At 37.8% G+C, this 21794-nt stretch overlaps 1 protein-coding gene, 1 long non-coding RNA gene and 1 pseudogene across 3 annotated transcripts; 2 read left to right on the top strand and 1 right to left on the bottom strand.

The window, feature by feature from the left end:
• Positions 1–205: 205 nt before the first annotated feature.
• Positions 206–1283, top strand: LOC103439484 (cathecol O-methyltransferase 1-like; annotated as a pseudogene).
• Positions 1284–3928: 2645 nt separating this feature from the next.
• LOC139197423 (uncharacterized) lies at positions 3929–6534 on the bottom strand. Of its 2 annotated transcripts, none has more exons than XR_011582814.1 (5): positions 6327–6534; positions 6080–6243; positions 5910–5978; positions 5154–5212; positions 3929–4253 (listed from the first exon to the last, which is right to left on the bottom strand). It is a non-coding gene; the product is annotated as an uncharacterized lncRNA (long non-coding RNA). The 2 variants fall into 2 exon arrangements; XR_011582813.1 differs by having other exon boundaries at positions 6084–6243.
• Positions 6535–18268: 11734 nt separating this feature from the next.
• LOC114826075 (protein CURVATURE THYLAKOID 1B, chloroplastic-like) lies at positions 18269–20291 on the top strand. Its single transcript, XM_029105769.2, has 6 exons — positions 18269–18890; positions 19181–19284; positions 19383–19469; positions 19588–19650; positions 19828–19865; positions 19985–20291. The coding sequence occupies exons 1-6, from the start codon at positions 18725–18727 to the stop codon at positions 20040–20042; spliced, it is 516 nt and encodes a 171-aa protein (XP_028961602.2). The 5' UTR covers positions 18269–18724; the 3' UTR covers positions 20043–20291.
• The last annotated feature ends 1503 nt before the right edge of the window (positions 20292–21794 follow it).

Here is a 21794-nt window from a genome sequence, read left to right as displayed (position 1 = left end):
CAGAGCGTATGGCATGCACAGTTAGATATAGTGTGTAAGGTAGTTAAGTTGGTTAGCATATCATGAACTTAGATTGTGATAAGTGTCAACATCTTGTGAGCTTTATCTTAGCTTAGTAGTTAAGCTAAGATAGTTAGACATATATACATTTGTGTAAGTGTAATCTGATATATTGAAGAAAATACAATACAAACATATACTTTCTCTCTCTAAACAACCTTTCTTATTCTTTGATATAGTTCTTCCCTTCTCTGTTTACATGCACGCCTTTAAGTACGCAGGTGTCGACCCTAGGTTTAATAAAATGTTCAACAAGGGAATGTTCAACTGGACCACCATACTTATGAAGAGGATTCTTGATCTCTACAAAGGGTTTGAGCACGTTAAGCAGATTGTTGATGTTGGTGGTAGTCTGGGAGTAGCAATTAGTCTAATCACTTCTAAATATCCACATATTAAAGGCATCAATTTTGACTTGCCTCATGTTAGAAAACATGCCCCCTCTTATCCTGGTATGATTTTATTAGTGTAATGGTCTATGATTTGGATTCTATGTTTTCCATTTTTGTGGAATCTATATTTTGGAATTTATGTTTTTTCCGTCATGAACAGTGTAGTTAATTTATTTTCCAGGTGTGGAACATGTAGGAGGAGACATGTTTGAAACTATTCCGAATGGGGATGCCATTTTTCTGGAGGTGATTTTTAAATTATTGACATGAACAAAGTAATAATATAGTTTGGGAAATTTTCTATTTATTTTATCTTATATACAAAAAAACTTTCTTCCAATGAAAATAAAAAAAGAGTTACTAAATCAAATGTTCATTAATTGAAACTTTTCTATATATAATTTGTTATAAAAGAATGCATATAGAAATTAATAATTCCATGTTTTGGGACTATTTTGTAGTTCATACTTCATGGCTGGTTGGATGAAGCTGCATAAAATTATTGAAAATTTGTTACAATGCAATTCCAGACGATGGAAAAGTGATTGTGGTGGAGGCCCTTCTCCCAATTAAGCCGGAGACTGACCTATCTGTGAGGGTAAACGCCCTATTTGATGTGCATATGATGACTCAAACACGGGGAGGGATGGAGAGGAGCCCAGAAGAATTCACGGCCCTGGCAACTGGTGCTGGATTTAGTGGCATCAGATTTGAATGTTTTGCCGCTAATTTTGGGGTGATGGAATTCTACAAGTAGAGAATTTTGGGTTATGACCTTGATAATCGTCTTTTTTTTTTTTTTTTTTTTCTTCTGAAATTTATTTTCTATCCTAAAAAGTAAGAGTTTTTGCAGTCATATTTAGAATAGGAATGTGATTGTGTAAATCCTAATAGATATAAGAATGTATCTTATATTCCTATTAGGAGTTGATTACCTATTAAGAGTTGTAATCCTAAAGGGAAAGATTTTTGCCTATCCTACTACTATAAATAAAGGCACAATGGGGGGACTCAAACACATCTCATAATTAAATCACTCTCTCTTCTCTCTAATTGCCGCCGCCCCCCCTCCCTCTAATCCCCTAGATTAGTTCGATCAAATAGGCCTACAACATGTTATCAGCACGCTCTTGCCAGAAGTTGAGGAATTGACGGATCGTAGGACGAGGCTATCTTCCACAAAATTCAAAGGCTTCTCTTTGTTTTTTGTCAATCAGGTACCCTTAAAATAAAGGAAGATATTTGAAACATCCATGAAGCATGAAAACATTCCCCATGATGCAAAACCCCTTTATGTTTATATTTTCCTTACGATATATATATATATATATATATATATATATATTGTATATGTTCATATATTTGTCAATATATATATTTGTTTCATGCATTATGCAATTAAATTGTTATGTGGAATTGTGAGTCAAATCATATAAAATAAATTAGAAGCAATTTAGGGTTTCCCCTAGGGAAATCGGAAAAAAAAAAAAACAATTGCTCTGGGCACTATGCGACACCACTGTCGCAGGACCCACCGTGGCACCATGGACCACTACTGGCCTGAAGCCCAATCGAGTGGATCACACGGCAACAGTCTTTGGGTTTGCTGCACTAACCCAAACAACCCCAGCCTTCGGCCTGCTTAGCTTTATAGGGCCCGAAGTCCCTTAAGCCCAACCAAGAAAGCTGTAGGCTTTCTTGGCCTGTTGTCTCATGGTTTAAAGCCTGCATGAAGCAGCTCGTAGCCCATTGGGCTATGTTAGGCGCCCCGGCCCACTTCCCGCAACTTTGTCTGCTGGGTTGAGTCCTTCCTCGACCCGGACCTAGCCTCGGATGAGCTCCCCATGCAAACCCAAAGCTGGAAATCTGTTGGGCCTGACTTATGCCCCCCATCGGCCCATATAAGCCAGCAGTCTCCTGCTGGGCTTCAAAACCTTTAGCCCGTGGCCTGCAGCCGTCCCGAGCCCAAACCTTTTTTTTTTGGGCTATGATTTTTCGACCCACTGCTATTATTTAGCATTTTAAATAATTTTAACCTGAGTTTTACTATTATTTTTGCTTCCACGATTGACCCTGGTCACTCCTAATCTATTAAGTTAATTAAAAGTGACCCATAGTCCATTAATCTAATAATGAATCCAAAATTATTGACCTGAAGATCATTTTTTAGACATTAATGATTCAATAATTTATTTTGATACTTTGAATCGTTGACATACTTTCATAGTAACGAAGCTCTCACACTTGAGTTCCTGAAGAAACTCAAACCCATTATACTTAAGCCAGCATATTACATTCTGTATTTCTTGCAGGAACCTCTCTTTATGAACTAATCGTTCATAAAAACTAAATTAAACATGTAATTTCATATTTAGTGCCTTTGAAACCTGAAGTTTTCATTCAAAACATACCACATGAAACCTGTAGTTTTCATGCATAAATTAAACCAATATAGGTCTATAGAACCTGTATGTTCTACGATATATGTCTATGTAATATGTATTACCATATGGCTAATCACGTTTTTTTTCCCTCTGTTTTAGGGACATGTCAAACTTGAACAAGCTCGATTTCACCATTCTAGAAGTCTTCGAAAGAAATTATTTGAAGTGGGTTCAAGACGTGAAGCTCCATCTAACTGCAAAGGGCATTAGAGCTACCATCGAGGCACATTCCGAGGACAAACCTATCGACGAAGCTTAAAAAGCTACTGCAATGATCTTCATTCGAAGACACATCCATGATGCTCTGCAGACCGAGTACCTCGCCGAGGAGGACCTACGCACCATCTGGCTTGGTCTGGCCAACCGTTTCGATCACCAGAAAGACATATACTTGCCTGAAGCAAAACACGACTGACAGTATCTTCCTTTCTAAGATTTTAAGTCCATGAATGAATACAACTTTGAAGGTTGTAGAATCCATTCACTACTGAAATTCTGTAAAGTGGAACTAACCGAATCAAATCTCTTGGAAAAGACCTATTCGACCTTCCATGCCACCAATATTGTCTTGCAGCAACAATATAGGGCACATAAATTCACCAAGTTTTAAGATTTGATCTTTGTTTTACTTCTCGCTGAAAAGCAGAACCAATTTTTTTATGAAGAATCATCAAGCTTGACCTATTAGCTCAAACGTTGCGCCTGAAGCGCATACGACCAATTCTAGCAACCATAAATGATGAAATAACCGTCGTGGCCGTGCCAATGGGCGGCAAGCCTAACCACGGGCCCAAGGTCAACAAAGTGCCGCACCTAAGGGAGGAAATGTGACCTAGCAACGTCCACCACTTGCCCCTAAGGCCCCAAACTTTAAGAACAAGGGTAAAGCTCCTGTTAAGTTAGCTTCCACTGAAATGGATATATGCTACCACTGTGGATCAATGGATCATTGGTCACACGTATTCTGAGCTTCCCTCAAGGCTATTGCCAAGTATCATTCCCGTCGTGAGTCTAACTTTTCACATGTGGATCATCCGGAAGATGCTATAACATCAATAGAGATATTAGATTTTCAGGAGGCGTCAACACCTATGGATGAATAAATTAGACATGTTTTTAGGGTGTTTACCTCTAGTGACCAAACCCACTAGGAGTGGCCGACCGCTTTTGACACACCCCGTCCCGAAGGAGGGCATGCTGGCCGTCACGTGAGAGTGACGTAACCATTTGCACAGTACGGAAGCTTTAATTATACAATTTATACGTTGATACACCCGAAGGTGAGTCCTAATTTGGTCCATTCTGTCAGAACCCCGCTGAATTCCTCGTAGTCACCACACCTTTGTGATTCCTGAACCTGGAGGGGCGCAAAACCAAAATTGAGTGGGTCAGTAAAACCATTCTTTTCCAAATCCAAACATTTTTCAAAACGTTGTAACCCCTCTCCGTAAAACCTGTATATTTTCCCAGAAATGTAAAATATAATTATACATATATATTCTCAATACTTTAATTCATTAACTCAACATTTTTTTCTTTATCAATCATGCCATGCCATGTCTAATTCAACAGTTAAGTATGGATGCATCAACAATAATCATATCAGGTGCAAGAAAGTAATCAACCGGAGGCCCTCTAATAGCCCTGTACGGTTGAACCTAGAGCTCAAAATCTATCATTATCACTCTACCGAAGTCACCTCTGTGACCCGTCCGGCCTTCTGCACACAAGTTACGCTCTAGTGCTTCTCATAAATCATCTGTGCACATAATCTAAGGTCACCCACCAGTCGGAATCTCACTAACACTCTCGTGACTGGTCTGTCGTACCCACTCCGCGTGGACTGTACGACTAGCATCTACTTGGATCCAAGGCGAGCGTGCGATGCGGTGAATACTATAAGCACTAAACCATGGTGCATGATTTGAGCTCAATATATATCATCATCATCATAACAGTAATTAAATACTCATCTGTGCGTCCACCGCACCATTTCATACATATGCATCATAAATCAATTCTTACCTGTGCGTCCACCGCACCAATTCATACATATGCATCATATATTAATTCATGCATGGCATTTCAACTCACATTTCTATATACTTTTCATATCAATTCTATGCATGGTATTTCACTTCCCGTTTTTCCACATAACTCATATGCATTTCATTTTAAACATAATTTCATGCATTTTCAATTTCTGGGAAAACGTTAAGTATATATATATATACGGAAAACAAAACTGCCCACTCACCTGGAGTTCGCCCTACAACTCCCTAGCACAATACGCCGAGGCGTCATGACGATCGGCGCCTAAAACAATAATCAATTCCAACCTCAGAATTCATATCGATAGAATATATAACTTATATAAAATACGTCACTACGTAGATTGATCCGGAAGATCCACCCCTCAGATTTTAAATCCATAACTTCCAGAGGTCCACATTATACCTCTAGGACAACATCCTAAAATTTCATTACCATCCAACGGTCGGATCTCCGTCAATTTCCAAAACTAAGTGACGGTTAACATTTTATATTATGGACTTACAATTCCAATTCCGGAAGATCCGTAACTCGGATTCCCAATCCGTAAGTTCCAATAATCCTCAAATATTACGTATTACAACGTATCAAAGTTTGGTGACGATCCAACGGTCGGATCATCAATTCACATTTTCACCTAAATGTGAAAACTATAAAACGTTATTTGAACACCTAACCAACAATCTTCAATAACTTTCTCATACGGTGTTCAATTTAGGTATATGAATATACCACAGTGATCTACTCGACGTCACGGACGTCGACATATTTTTAAAATAATTTTATTTTTATTTTTTATTTTTACTGTAGCACCTTCTTCTTCCTTGGGTCGCCGGACTGGTTTTCCGGCGGCCGTTTTCTGGGCAGTTTTTCAAATTGCCATAACTTTGTCATTTCTCAACGAAATCAAGTGATTCAAAAACGAAAGTTGTAGCCCTTGAAGAGACAAAGAGAATGGTACCTTTCCCAACACCTAGTTCGCCGTATTTTGGCCGGAAACTGCCTCGAAAGCCTCGGAGGTCGCCGGAAACTGGGTATTTTTCAAATGAGTATAACTTCTTCAATACTCAACTAAATTGAGTGAAACAAAAAGGAAAGTTGTAGTACTTGACGAGACGAAGAGATTGATACCTACCTCGACGCCTAACTCGCCGGGGATTCGCCGGAAAATGCCTCGAAAGCTCCGGCCAAACTTTGAACTTATCGATCTCCGTGTTCTTACGTCCAAAAACTTCCAACGAAGCACTCCGAGCTTCCTTGGAACCTCACTAAGCTCACTGTGAGCTTGGATTGTCCTAAAACAAAGTCAATTCGAAGATCATGAACAGTGCACTTTCACGGGGAGTTTAGAATCTAGGTTTTCCGAAGTAAAACTTACCTGAAATTGGTGTCTACGTGATCGTGGAGTCTCCAGGAGTTCGATGGTGGTCTTAACTCCGTCGTTGGTGGAAGTTTAAGGTTGTTTTGTGGTTGGTTTGTTCGAACGGAGAAGAAGAGTGACAGAGAGAGAGAGATTCGTGAGGGAGGAGAGAGAGAGACAGTATGCAGAAAATAGGGAGAGGATTGAGGGGTGTGGGGATCCCACGTGTCCAACTCAATCCAAATTGTTAAATTTTCGCCCCTTAGTCCCGTTTAAGGGCATTTTCGTCTTTTCACGTCCTCGGAATTAAAAATTCCGGAACGGGCTGTGACAGCTTTCCCCTATTTTTCTAGGTTTATCGTTTAATTTTGAACAATTTTTCTAAGTATTTGGAATAATTTGTTTGGTTTTTGTTTGTTTTGAATAATGGATTATTATGTTATGGATATTATTTCTCGAATTGCTTAATTGAATGAATGGACTTATATTTTTACTAACTTGATACCCAAGAAAGCTCATTTGACAACTCTCTTATGCCATCTAACCTAATTAAAGGATACGAAAAGGCCCGTATCATGTTGTCCAATGGTACAATCTTAACCATGAAGGAAGCACTTTATTCTCCACGTTTCGGAAGAACGTTGCTGATTTTTAGAGATATTTGAGATAATTAATATCATATTGAAACCATTGAAGATAATGGTTTTGAATTTCTTTGTATCACTCGGTACGAATATGGCCAGAAGCGTATTCATGAGAAGTTGGAATGTCTTCCGAGTAGGATGTACATCACAACCATTCGCGGCATAGAAGCCCACAATGTGGCCGACCCTATGCCTGAGTTCCAGGATACTTTGCTGCTTTGGCATGACTATTTGGGACATCCTGGATGTGACATGATACTCTATATCCTCAAATCATCACATGGGCATCAGTTACCTCTCTACGTTGGATTCCCACAATGCAAAGCGTGTTCTATAAGGAAGTTGAATACTCAACCTTCACATACAAAGATTATTCACAACCCTTTTAAGTTTCTTTAGATGATTCAAGGGGATATTTGTGGACCTATCCAACCAACATACGAACCATTTAGATATTTTATGGTGTTGGTTGATGCATCGACATGATGGTCACATGTTTACCTTTGTCCACAAGCAACACTGTGTTTGCTAAACTCCTAACTCAAATCATTAAGTTAATGGCTCACCATCCTGATTATCCAATTAAGTCCATTCGACTGGATAACGCTGGAGAGTTTACGTCACAGATTTTTTACGATTATTGCATGTCAGTAGGGATTGATGTGGAACATGCTGTACCCCATGTTCACACCCAAAAAGGCTTGGCAGAAGCTTTCATAAAGCGCCTTTAATTGATAGCTCGAACTTTGGTTATGAGAACCAAACTATCGATATCTGCCTGGGGCTATGCAATATTGCACGCAACTATATTGGTTCGCCTGAGGCCCACCGATACTCATTCACTGTTACAGTTGGTCACTAGATACGAGTCTGATGTCTCGCATTTACAGGTGTTTAGGTGCACCATTATGTGCCAATAGCGCTGCTGCCATCGTTAGGGGAGATAAGCATGCTAACATTCCTAAAGAACGCCGCGAATTATAGTGGTATGCTCTCACTATGTCTCATTTAGATCCCCACACTGCCCAGTCTGAAATTGAGGTGCAACGAATTATAGAGCTTCAGAGCATTGCTCAAAGCATGTTGAATGTTTTTAATGATCTAGCAAAGGTGACAAGCTCACATATACCCGATGTAAACGCACCTGCAAGGATAGATGTACCAAGCGTACGTCCACAACCCGCTTGGGAAGGCCGGACTGTCCTCAAAGATGGGGAAGCCGTACCTTCCATGCGGCAAGGTACATTGGTGGCTAACCAATCGTCTGCTTCGACCCTGAAGCGTGGCAAACCCCTTGGTCAAAGGATTCATAACCCCGAAAGAGGAAAATGGCACCAACTAGTGACCCTAGTTTGAATTCGACCATCGCTCACTCATCTATTCCAACGCATGACGTTATTCTAGATTACGGTGATGCTTCAAATGAAACATGCCGACCTCTTGAGATTAATGAGATTTCAGTCCACTACATAGTATTAGATGAGGTTTGGAATCGGAATGAGATGATCGTCGACAATGCATTTACGTACACAATAGCTACTAACATCATGTTTAGCGATGACATTAAACCACGTTCCGTTGATGAATGCTAATGTAGAACTGATTGGTCAAACTAGAAACAAGCAATCCGGGTCGAACTCGATTTGCTCGTAAAACGTAAAGTGTTTGGACCTATTGTTCCTACACGACAACGCGTGAAGCTCGTTGGCTACAAGTGGGTTTTTGTGAGGAAACGTAATGAGAAGAATGAAATAGCGCGATACAAAGCACGCCTCGTAGCGCAAGGCTTTTCTCAGTGCCTTGGGATTGATTACAAAGAGACGTATTCCCCCGTAATGGACGTTATAACGTTCCACTAGCTTTTCAGTTTGGTAGTTTCTAAGAAAATGAATATGCAACTTATGGACGTGGTAACTACGTATCTCTATAGGGATATAGATACGAAAATTTATATGAAAGTTCCAGAAGAACTTCCATTGACTGGTTCAAATAGTTCTAGACCACAGAACACTCTTTCAATTAGGTTGAGGAAGTCATTCTATGGATTGTCTGAGTGAATATTTGACAAGTCAGGGTTAATAGAACAATGAATTATGCCCATGCATGTTCATAAAGAAGTCACATTCCGGATTTTCAATCATTGCAGTTTATGTCGATGACATGAACCTCATTGGAATTCCCGTAGAGCTTGAGGAAATTGCTACGCACTTGACATTGAAATTTGAGATGAATGATCTTGGAATAACTCGATATTGTCTCGGCTGGGAGATTGAGCATTGTTTGGATGAAATCCTACTACATCAATCGAACTACACCCAAAGGGTGTTGCAACGTTTTAATGAGGATAAAGTGAAGCCTTTAGATACACCTATGGTCATTTGGACTCTAGACACTAAACCAGATCCCTTCCATCCTAAAGAGGATGAGGAAGAGATTTTAGAACCTGAAGTTCCTTACTTAAGTACAATTGAGGCTTTATTGTACTTGACTTAATGCACTAGACCTGATATCTCATTCGTTGTTAATCTTTTGGCTAGATACAGCAATGCACCCACATACAGGCACTGGAATGGTGTTAAAGACATTTTCCGCTACCTCAAGGATACAACAGATTTAGGCTTGTTTTATACTCGCGAATCTTCGAGTGTTGCCGCCCCCTATGGTTCTCGAATTGATTCTTGCCTTATTGGTTATGCAGATGCTGGATATCCGTCTGACCCATACAGGGCACGTTTTCAAACGAGCTATGTCTTTACCGTTGGAGACACTGCTATATCTTAGAGGTTACCAAGCAAATGCTAGTTGCGACTTCTCTGAACCATGCTGAGATTCTCGCCCTGCATGAAGCATCGCGTGAGTGCTTTTGGCTGAGAGCAGTTATGGAACATATTCGAAGCACTAGTGGTCTTACTTCTGTTGTTGACTTTCCTATGACGATCTTTGAAGACAATGCAGCATGTATCGAGAAGTTAAAAAAGGGATACATCAAGGGAGACAACACCAAGCACATAATGCCGAAGTTCGTTTACTCACACCAGCAGAAGCAGCATCAGAACATTGAAGTCAAGGAAATCCATTCCCAGGACAACCTGGCCGATCACTTCACCAAGTCATTACCCAAGTCTACTTTTTAGAAGCTCGTCCAAGGAATCGTTATGCGTAAATTATCTGACTTGAATTGGTTGTAGTTCTCTTATTTAGAAGTTATGTCTAACTTATGGGGAGTATCATGAAGCATACTCACTTAACCTTAATGTACTCTCTTTTCCTACGATTAGGATCATTTTTCCCACTGGGTTTTTGCTACCTAACTAGGTTTTGATGAGGCACCCATCCTGGGATGATCATACTCCATTGAGTTCACTACCTGCGTCCTGTTTAACGTTTGTTTTAACATTATGTAGACTTCTCACTTTTCTCCTTAGTCTATGGGTTTTCCCCCATACCCTTGGGTTTTACCATGGCAAGGTTTTGTGAATTTTACTACAAATGCATACTTCCTTAAATCTGAGACTCACGTTCACCCGTTGTGCCAATAACTTCATCAACTATTCTACCTTATCTGCTAAAAATCTGATGCAATGGTTTGTTGAGTATTTACACACTCAAGGGGGAGAGTGTTGCAGTCATATTTAGAATAGGAATGTGATTGCCTATCCTATTACTATAAATAAAGGTACAATGGGATGACTCAAACACACCTCACAATTAAATCACTCTCTCTTCTCTCTAATTGCCACCGGCCCCCTCTCTCTCTAATCCCCTAGATTAGTTCGATCAAATAGGCCTACAACAAGAGTATATTTTTATGTACGTGTAACTTGACGTTTGAAGCCAAGCAAATTTATATATTGTTCTAAAGGATTTTTAGTAGTTAATTTCAGTAGTTATATATACATAAGTTTTGTGTTGTGAACTTTTTTTTTTTAGTAGTTGATATGTTGATGCCACTCAGACCAAAACTTTATTGATACATGCAATTGAACAATTTGTTTGAGGAAGTCTTGAGTTTAGATTTTACAAAATATAAATGGTGATGTAAAAACTTAGTTCTAACTTGAGTTTTTAAAGTCATTTCCAAACGAATGGGCTAAATATAGTCTTGTCCAGAATTACAGGCCTGCAAGAAATTATTTTTATTGAACAGTGTCAGGCCAACTAACATGATTCAGTACTTTCAAGTTTTTAAACCAGAAAATACAAGAGAACTCAAATATACAAACGTATGCAAAAGCAGGTCAGAGGGTAACCAACTTTGCAACCCATGGCAGCAACGGCAGTGACTTTTTCTCAATAACTGCCAAGAACGACTTTGTCTTTCGCTTGTGAAAGTGAAACTACAAATGCTAAGCTTTCTTCTTCACTCTTCGGAGCATTTTTCAGCAAACCGGTGTTGTTAAATTAGGATGTCATTCTACAAAGACCACAACCATTTGAATACAAATATAATTCAAGTTCTGTTAGAAAATTAGATGTTGGCCAAATGCAGTAGCAATAGAATATGACTAATAAATCGCCGAATAAATCGACATCCCAAGTAACATAAATCGACAGCCCAAGTAACACCCAGTTCTTTATGTAGTCAAAATAGGTTCTCTTTTGTTTTTACATGTGTTCGCGTCAGGAATTTCCGTCGGGGATGTTTCCTGGCCGACGAGCACACAGCTCCCCTGGAGGTTGGCGCCGGTTGAGGGCTGCTGTCGGGCTTCTGCTTCACTGTCGGGCGTTGTCGGGCAAGTCTCGTCGGGCAAGACTCTTCGGGCAAGGCTCGTCGGGCAAGGCTGAAAGAGAAGGACAACGTTAACTTTGAGAGGTGCCTTTGTGAGGCCTTAGGTGTAGGCCTTGAGGCTCACAATCAAGGTTAACATTTAGGTGCTCAGGCGTGCCACTGCCATCTTTAGCATGGCAGATGTAAAATGGATGTCGCGTTTTAGTTGTATATATGTATATATCCAAGAAACCGTGTTAGTTATAACAGGTGCCTTTGTGGGGCCTTAGGTGTAGGCCTTGAGGCTTCCCATAAATAACTAAACCAGTGCTCGAACATATCATATTTGTTCTCGTGATTGCAGGAGTTTTCTAACTATTATACTTCTGATTACCCGAGTCCAAGAAGTAGAATGAACCCAAATAGGTGCCTTTGTGGGGCCTTAGGTGTAGGCCTTGAGGCTTCCCATCAGAGTTCATTCTTATACTTAGACTCTTTAGATCGCAGAATGGAATGAATCCAAATGGATGCCTTTGTGGGGCCTTAGGTGTAGGCCTTGAGGCTTTCCATCAGAATCCATTCCATGCTCAAGCGTTCTATGGTAATCATAATATAATAGAAATAAAACTAGAGGGTAGGTCGATTACTTGCGCCCCAAGTAACTTCGGACTTCTCGTTTATCAAGGACTGTCATGGATGGGTTAAGTCCACATAAGGTTCTTTTTATGCCTTGAGGCCAAGGACTTTTAACTGATCAGATTTACATGCCCGAGGGCTTAGGACTTGGATCTGGTTTGAACACTGACGATATATTCAAATCGGATTCAAGTACTGAGAAAGCCTTTTAATAGTCATATTGCTAGAAATAACTTGCATATAACTGGAAGTATACAACATATTGAAAAGATAAAAACAAGACAAAGAAGGTCGGGCAAGGTTAAACCTTATCAGGTAAGGTTGCTCGTCTTGTAGGTTCCTATCTTTGTAGTTTTGTCAAAGGTCTGAAAGCTTAGAGGGATAGAGAGAGAGATTACAAAAGATGAATCGATACTACAACAAGGTTGAACAAGGTAGCAGAGCTATTACAAAGGTTTGAAGGGAGGGTTATCCCGCAAGGGATGAAGGCTGACTACAGCTTTGTTTTGAAGGCAAATCTGGCTTTTGAGCAGAGTTTGTGCTTGCATTTGTTTGTTTGATTGAGTGTCCTTATTCCTGGTTTTTCTTTCTTCTTATATAGACAACTCGGCTTGGTCTTCTGTAGCAGCAGCCTTGCCCGAATGTGGTGTGAGGGTGATGACTCATCAGCTATTTTACATGTAATGCCACCGTAAAGTGCTTTATGGGCTGTGTAGCTGATCAGTCCACACCACTTGGCCTTTGGGTAGGTAAGCAAGTGGTCTTCATGAGCTGCACCAAGTCAGAAAAGACCTTTTTCTGCCTTCTGGGCTTTGACTGGGTTCTGGCTATCTTTCCCTTTGGGCCTCCTTTCGGGCCAGCTCCTTCCTTGAGCCCAAAGTTCAAGTTTTGATCCAAACAACATGTTTGCGGGTTTGTTTGGTATTTGGTTTGGGAAAGGAGACAATATTTCTTCATTTTTTTTTTTTGTGAGTTCCATTTAACTATAGTAGTTCTACACTGTATTTTTAAGTTGGGTTCAGTGTGTATTTTTCTTTTGGGAAAATTTGTAACAGTTCTTTTCATCTTGTGTTTTGTATTTACAGGAAAGATGAAAGAAAGACTTTTAATTTTGTGTTGTGTGTTTGAATCAAGGGATGAAGTGTTTGATTAGGTTTAGATTTCGGCAGAGCCTTATGTGCTGCGGAGGGATTTGTACTTGGTCATCATACTTCTATATCATCTAACATTTGTATTTAATCAATTGTAGTATGAAATTTTAATACTGATTTGCTGGTAATAGCTCTTGTTACTTCATATGGGCTGGTGATGATAGTAATTTCTGAATCATAAATATATTTTCGAAGAAATAGAAAGAATTATAAATGTGCTTGACTTTGAAAATGTGAGAATATGTATCAACAAATTAATGGTGGAATGGAAATCGTTTTTTAATTAAAACGATTCCCAAAATGAAAAAATGACAAATGCAAATATCATTGAATACATGTATTAATATATTATAGTATTGGCCTTAATAACCGGCCCGGATGGTTTTTCCACGCCAGACTTGCTTACGTGGCAGAATAATTATTAGGGGTAGAAATAAGTACCCATTCACCCCAATCTATTAATAGTAATGCCTCTTTTAGGTGCAATTTCAAAGTAAGAGCTGCTAAACTCATCCCGTTGTTTTATTTCCCCAACCACATTATATTTACACCCACTATAAAAAGTTAAAAAATTAAAATGTTATTTCTCCACCCACTATTATTCCTAAATAACCCTATATACATAATTAGAGATAAATTTCTCTTAAGAAAATAATATAAACAAATAATATTACTCTTCTAATCATCATTCTCTTTGAACACAGCACACATCATCACCGTCGCAATCAGAAAAACGTATCCTTTGTATTTTAATCATGATTCTCTTTGCACACGGCACACATAATTTCATAGTTTGAATAATTTCATTCTCTATTTCCCTATCACTTTCTTATGTTGTGGGTCTCCTTAGTAAGAAGCAAAAAGTATCTGGATTGGGCAACCAAAATCCTAGGGATAAAAACATTTTAGTAATTATTCCAGGAAAAAAAAACACTAAACTGTAAACATGGATTTAAAAGAAGAGCACGAATTCTAAAGCAAAACAAGACAGAAAAAAATCCCAATTCATATTCCTTGAGGAACAAACCAAGAGCAATTTAGTCAGACAAATACAGAAAAACATCGAAAGCAGGAGTTTACTAGAAAAAAAATATATTATGAACATAATATGGAATTTTCCGATGGATCAGCATGATGGCACTGCTTACCAGCTTCAATTTTCGTCAAGCTCCATGATTTCTCTAGTTATAATAGTAGGCCCTATAATAAATTTGAATTGTTGTATACGAGCAACGCACGGAGTAGCCCATTCTAAACACCATGGTTCACAGTATCTTTCCCAATTTGTCACTATAGGAGGAATTGGATTACCTGATTTCAAGAACACCTGCATAAAAGTACAACTTAATTAAACTAGACTACAAGAAATTTATTACTTAAACTTAAAGTAAATGCATTCAATCCTTATAAGATCACGTGCAAAAATTTCCAACAATAAATCCTTTTATCCATACCTGCACAAAATGATGATTGGTGAATCCGATGTCGATCTCCTTTCGTGCTGCTAGTGACATAGGTTATGTTCTAAGAGGTAAAAATGTAAGACACTGTACATCTGATAGGTGGATAAGTACCACACCATAGCATGATGCAATAATATGTCCCATGTCAGGCATAGTCATCCACCGATCAATGTTTGCATGAGTTTCAAAATATCTCAATGCATGCTTCAACTCATGGACCCTATTTTCACATCCATATAGCTTGGAGTAGCAACTTGAGTAAGTCTCTAACTCTTGTAATAAATCTTTTCACACTTGTACCCATCCATCCTCATTATAACCCAATAATGATGCAATTGCTCTGAAACCGCAATGTCCATCAGCTGCCACATCTTTTACAAGAATAATGTATGGCCTCAATGCTACTGGAAATGCATTAATTAACTTAATTGGCTTAACTGAACGAGCGCGATGCACCTTCTCCTTTGGTTGCCTCTTTTGTTTTGAACTCATTTCAGGATAAAGATCACGAACTGAATAACTTCCTTGCTCCGATTCCACAATCTCAAACAATGACGGATCACAACGAGTAGATTTATTCGTCCTTTTACTTGGCCTACCTTTAGTCTTGGTTGTCACTGATGGTTCAACAATTGAAGTAATTTATGGTAATACTAACTCCATAAGTTTCCTTTTAAGGACCATTCTTGCAGTTGCAACAGATTCTATTTAACGCCCATGAAACAACTCCATCTCTATATCATAACCATACTCTGCTGCATTTCTTATAGGTGTACACTTCATGTCAAGTTTCCTCCAATGAGGATCAATGCTCTCAAGTGGAATAGGTCGACCATCTCTCATGTATCTAACAATCTCATGAACACATGGTAATCCATGAGTGTCACGTAAAACACAACCACATGCCTCGAAGTCAATACCGTTCATTTTGGACAACTTGTACTCTTTTAGGACCATATATAGTGCACTAATTGAGACAAAGCCACGAAGTTCCATGAAATCTAAATGTCTAAAATCATGATGCACCACCATCAAACTTTTCTCAAAAGAAGCCTTGATTTTAGTGTGTTGCAACCCAAGCAGAGCATGTATACTTTCCCATGATGTCTCAAATGTTCCTTGGCTACTTCCACGATATCTTTTTAATTTGGCATGTGAGGACTCGGCCCTGTTAAAGTAACAAGGGTTTAGCAATCTCACTAGAAAATGAAAATGAAAATAAAGTAACAAGTGATAAATGCTTACCTATTTAAGGTTGTATTCCCAAAGTGCATAAATTTATCGATCCATGCTGCAACGAATGTTTCTTTGTATGGATTCAACCAAGTATCTATTACATATTGAAGCATCTCTTGATACATACTAAACTCGTCTTGTCTGCCTTATGAAATCAACTTCAGTAGAAGATGCAACCATTGTATTCCATTTCTCCAAAAATCTATCGCAATCTTCCTTGGACTTATATAATTTTTTGAACTTGGCTATCACATTCTTATTGATGTGCCATCTACATAATAAATGCTTACTTGTACCAAATATAAGTTCAATGGCCCTCACCAAAATTGCACATTATGAATAAACATACAAGAGCATAAGTGAATCAATTGCATAGTCAAGCAAATATTACCTTAGTTGTGGTAAATTCACTAGTACAGTCCACCATACGTGTAGATGCTGAATTATTACCAAATTCGTCTACCAGCTACAAACGAATTCCACCATACGTCATAAAAGAACCATATGAACTTCATAAACAAGTTGACATCGGAGAAATTTACATCATAAAAGAACCATATTTTTTTATTTCAATTACAGGTCAATGCCTTTTTGTATTGTCATAAACTCATTAAAAAACAAATTTACTGTCGACATCAATATGCAACAATTGAAGCTTAATTCGGCTTCAATTCTAACTTAAAGAGAGAGATTCCTTGGTGGATCATCATCGTCACATTCACCATCTTAATGGACACCAACCTTCGAAGATCCCAGAGGAACCATGTTTGCACGCATATCCAGTTTTTAAAAAAAAATTAAAAAAAAAAAAAAAAAAGGAGAGATAGGTGGTGCTTGTGGTAAGTATGGGGCTAATGAAAAATCAACCACGCCTCCCGCTGTTTAGGTTTTCAATTCTAATCAACCATGCCTACAACAGTATGCAACAAATTTACCCTAACCTAATGAATGATGTCGACAAAGCTATGCTTCAATTCCATAAATTCTCATTAAAAAACAAATTGCACCCTAATCTAATGCAAATTCAAATAAAAAGTCACAGAGTTATGCTTCAATTGTACGATGTCGACAAATCAAGATGACCCACATAAAATTATCTTTTACCTCTTCGACGGAAACATGATCATCTACTTCTTCCATAGAAACGTCATCTTCTAAGTTCATTCCTTTTGCTTTCTCTGGATGATTTTGTTTTCTCTGAATGAAAGGAGATGGGAAGAATGAGTTAGGGTTTAAGGGAGACAAATTTTCTAAACATATTCTCACGTTCAAACTTTTCTTTTTTCTTTTTTATAAAAAAAAAAGTAACGGAAAAGGGGGTAACTAAAGTCCTTATTAGTCATTTTACATATGGACAAATTTGTAATTAAAAAATTCATAAAAATGTGGGTGGGAAGATAAGACATTGGAGTGGGAATAATGGTTTAATGGTTTAATGCTACGGTTTAATGGTATTCTTCTTCACTTGTATATGAAGGGTTTTAAGTTCGATTATCACCAAATGCAAATTTGAACCACATTATTATATGGCTAATCCATTGTAAGGTTCAGCGCACTCTATTGTGACATGTGGCGTGACAAGATTGGTTAAAAATCCTACAGGAACTTAAAAAAAAATCATCTTTTATTATTTTATAAAAAAATAAATTTTTAATACCAATAGTCTAGGAAATTCAGTTTAGAGGTGCATATGCATTTGGGCAATTACTGTTCACTAAGGTAGTAATTGTCTTAGCTCAATAGCCTAGGCAGTAATTGTTTGGGCAATTTGGGAGAGGTGGAGTTGCTGTGTTTTCTGAAATTTGACTTGTCATAGGCCACTCTTATTGTTTGGTCTCAAGGAATGGTGGAGGTAAATGTGAATAAATTTTCATTGTTAAGGGCTCAAAAGAGTTTAATTAGACACAGAAGAAACTTATCTCTTTGTAACGGAAGTTGAACTACCTTAAATATGTTAATTCATCCACGTAGCACGAAACCAACCGTAATGTGCACCAACATACATTGCAGGCGAAACAAATTAAAAGTGGATAGAGGGTGAACATGTATAAAAATCAAATGAAAATAGTTCTTATTTCAATAAAAATTTGGGTGGTGGTCGTCAACATCCTATCACATATTAAACATGATGGACATGTTTGAGACATTTTGCTAATATCTTCACTCCCTTCTCCTCTCGTAGGGAAAATTTTATTACAAGAACAGGTTTTCTGTATGTGTGAATAAAAGAGAAGGTAATCTGACATTTGGCCCTTGGGAGGAAGATAATACAATGAAGGCATTTCTTTGTCACAACAGAGGTCCACCTAGAGCCTCCTCCCCAATCAAACACCACAAAATGCCTATCCTGCACACTATCCTAATGAAAGAGCAATGAGTGGTTGTCCATCTCCAAATCTTTGAGAGAGCAGCATCTCCACTGTCCATTGCAAAATAATCAAACTCCTCCACAATTACAAACCCAAGAACAAGGATAACTAGTTAGATAAACTAAAACTCATCAGGCTGCATCAGGTTTCTCATCCTAGTGGCCTCAGAATCTCTAGGACTTAATTAACCTGTAGGGGATCCAGTAGCCATGGCTTCCACCTCCTCCACACTTTCCATCTCCTCCTCGTCCACTCTAGTTGACACCAAGGCTCCTCGCCATATGGCTGCCTCATCACCACAATGTGTGACCCTGCCTTCCCTTCCTCCACCGCCAGTTCATTCTCAAAATCACGCAGGGAAGACCACTGCCTACTGTGAGCCATTCATATATGTCCCTAGTATTAGTTTGCATTATGATTAATACTACTAGGATCTATAAAGTACTAATATATATATATATATATATGTATGTATGTATGTATGTATGTATGTATGTATGTATGTATGCATGTATCGGACCAATCCAGACGGTTGGTAATATGGTGAAATCTTATTTGAACGCATGTAGTTCATATTGACAGTTTGGTAACATAACATACTAGATCTCCGGAACAAGAACATTACCATGTTGCTATATACTCAAATTTTTTTTTTTTTTTTTCAGGTCGTAAGTTTGCGCGCAATGTCATGGCCATGGCGACAGGGGAAGCACCAGCAGAAGTTGCAGTAACTGAGCTGCCAGAGATTGTGAAGACCGTTCAAGAAGCTGTAAGCCAATCCATATTTTTAGAATTTAATTACATCTTCCTTTGTATTAGTGAGTTCAGAAACTTAAGTGACAAGAATGAATTGCTTTTGGTGTCTAGTGGGAGAAAGTGGAAGATAAATATGCAGTTTCTTCACTTGCAGTAGCTGGTGCTGTTGCACTATGGGGCTCCACTGGACTGCTTTCGGTGTGTTTCCCAATAATAACTACAAATTGTTGCTCTTAAATTTGTAGAATTCAGTAACTTCTTACTCTCAGTTATTCATCACTGACCGGTTTCTGCGTGATGGCATCGATTGTAACAGGCAATTGATAGGCTTCCTTTAGTTCCTGGTGTTCTTGAGCTTGTAGGAATTGGCTACACTGGGGTAAGTTATTTTTTTTGCTCTTGAATTCTTTTGGAAAATTTTCAACTTAACAGTACGCTGGAAAAGAATCAGATTCACTACTTATTGCACATGAATAAGAACCGTTTGATCAATATAGTACAACTTGATAGGCTGCACCAATTTCTAAACACCTAGCTTTCTTTTCGATCTTTGCAGTGGTTTGCATACAAGAACCTTGTTTACAAACCAGACAGGTGAGTCTCAATTTTTCATTACCTTGACTGGAGAGTATAAATAAGTAGTTTCAATTAATTTACTTTGGTATAAAATCTATCCAAAAAGTTTGTATAACATGTTTTTGTTGGAATTGTAGAGAGGCTTTGACACTGAAGATTAAAGCTACATACAAAGATATAATCGGCAGCAGCTAGAACAACCCGAAAAGTAATGTTGTTTAAGATAAGAACTCGTGGCCGGTTTTTGAAGCATCTATCTGTATACGTAAATATCTCGCAGCATTGTTCATAAGGATGTGAACATTCTTCATGTTGTTTGCAACTTTGCATAAGCATATTCTAACCAAGGTTATTAATTAATGTAATGTACGTACTTAGTCTGCGAGATACATGTAACTAGTACTACTATAATTTGTTTCCGTCTAATTAGCTCCTTGTAAGTTATATCATGATGCTTCTTATCTTTTGTTTTAGAAAGGAAAGATAAAAGTAAATTAATTACAATAATCTGGCATAACTGGAAGAATGTTGGAAAATATTAGCATTTTAAGTATTTTATTATTTGGGCCGTTTTGGTATTTTTATATTAGGTTTCGTAAGTTTTGGTTTATAAAAATAGGTTGTAGATTGCTTTGAGAGATTAAGACAGTCACAATATAGTCTCTAAGAGTAGCTGCTTTGGCAATCTCGTTTCTTTGTTTTTTCATTAATCAAATAGCATTTGTAGCTTGTAATCCATTTGGTAAACAAAAACTTAAACATGTGCTTATTTCATAGGCACGAAACACCATCATGGCAGTGTATCTGTGTCATGCAAATCATTCTCTTCGATCCTGTCCAACATATTTGTTGGCATATATACAGTTACAATAAACATTTGGTTTAACCCAACATTATGTGGTTTCATTTGAACCTAATTTTTGCATTCATTTCTTATTTGTATGATTATTTTCCCATGAGTAGTAACTATGGAATTAAATCGAAAATTCTAATTATACACAATTATTTACTTATGATAATAATATCTAAAACACCTTTTTCCTTAAAAACTTTTAACATCTTCATTTACCTATAAGAGAGATATGAAACAATTACACGTATGAAAATATCGCTATCTACTTCAATAAAGATACAAAAACAATTATAAACGCAGATCCTTTGACCAAGGCATTGCCAGTTGACATATTTAAATTGAAAGTTTACTGGATGAGATTGCTAGGATCTCTTGATCAGTGGGAGTGATTTTGTTAGTTCGAGAATTTGGAGTTGTAGCTAGTGCAATAGTGAGGCTTTAGTCATCGGGTTTGCTGCTGCTGCAATGAAGTTTAAAAGGTTAGTGTGGCGGTGCAAACATGATTAAGTTAAGTTTTATTTAGTTTTTCTTTCAGCTGGTATTTGCTGTTAGCTAGTTCAGTTTTAATTTTTATTTAAGAAGTTCAATCTTTTCAAACTTTTGTGATTGATTGTTCTTAAAGATAAAGTTAATTCAGTTTGATTCTTTGAGGATCAGTTTGTCATTTTACTCGGGCAATTGTTTGAATTAAAGTTGTGTTATTCATTATTTTGGAATGAACTCCAGATTTGATTGTTATGCTATATGTGTTGTACTTATTTTATTAAAGTTAGTGAATAGGGGGAGACAGTTTACGTTCTCCTTATACAGTTTGATCATATTGTTATAAACATATTCAATGTATGTGATCTTAGAATGACAATTAAATTGTGGATTGTAGTTATAAATTTCTTGGTTCTATATTTTGAAATGCATAGGTAGATTGTGTATGATGAATTTTCAAAGTAAAGACTAAGCGATCACTTTTATTGCAACTCGAATGAATATTGTATTTCAAATTTATACTTGCTCAAGTGGGAGAATGTAAGATTATGAGCATGAGTATTGTGGAGCCTAAAATAATCCCAAAAATTCTAGAGGCGACACGTGAATTT

This window comes from Malus domestica, chromosome 07 (genome assembly GCF_042453785.1).
Source record: "Malus domestica chromosome 07, GDT2T_hap1".
Classification (NCBI taxonomy): Eukaryota; Viridiplantae; Streptophyta; class Magnoliopsida; order Rosales; family Rosaceae; genus Malus; species Malus domestica.
The sequence above is the reverse complement of the archived record's forward strand: the minus strand, read 5'-3'. Positions and strand labels throughout refer to the sequence as shown.

Coding starts and splice junctions, on each gene's coding strand:
- LOC114826075 (XM_029105769.2), top strand. CDS start 18,725: ATGGCTTCCACCTCCTCCACACTTTCCATCTCCTCCTCGTCCACTCTA. Junction 18,891..19,180: donor AGGGAAGACCACTGCCTACT/GTGAGCCATTCA, acceptor TTTTTTTTTCAG/GTCGTAAGTTTGCGCGCAAT. Junction 19,285..19,382: donor TGAAGACCGTTCAAGAAGCT/GTAAGCCAATCC, acceptor TTTGGTGTCTAG/TGGGAGAAAGTGGAAGATAA.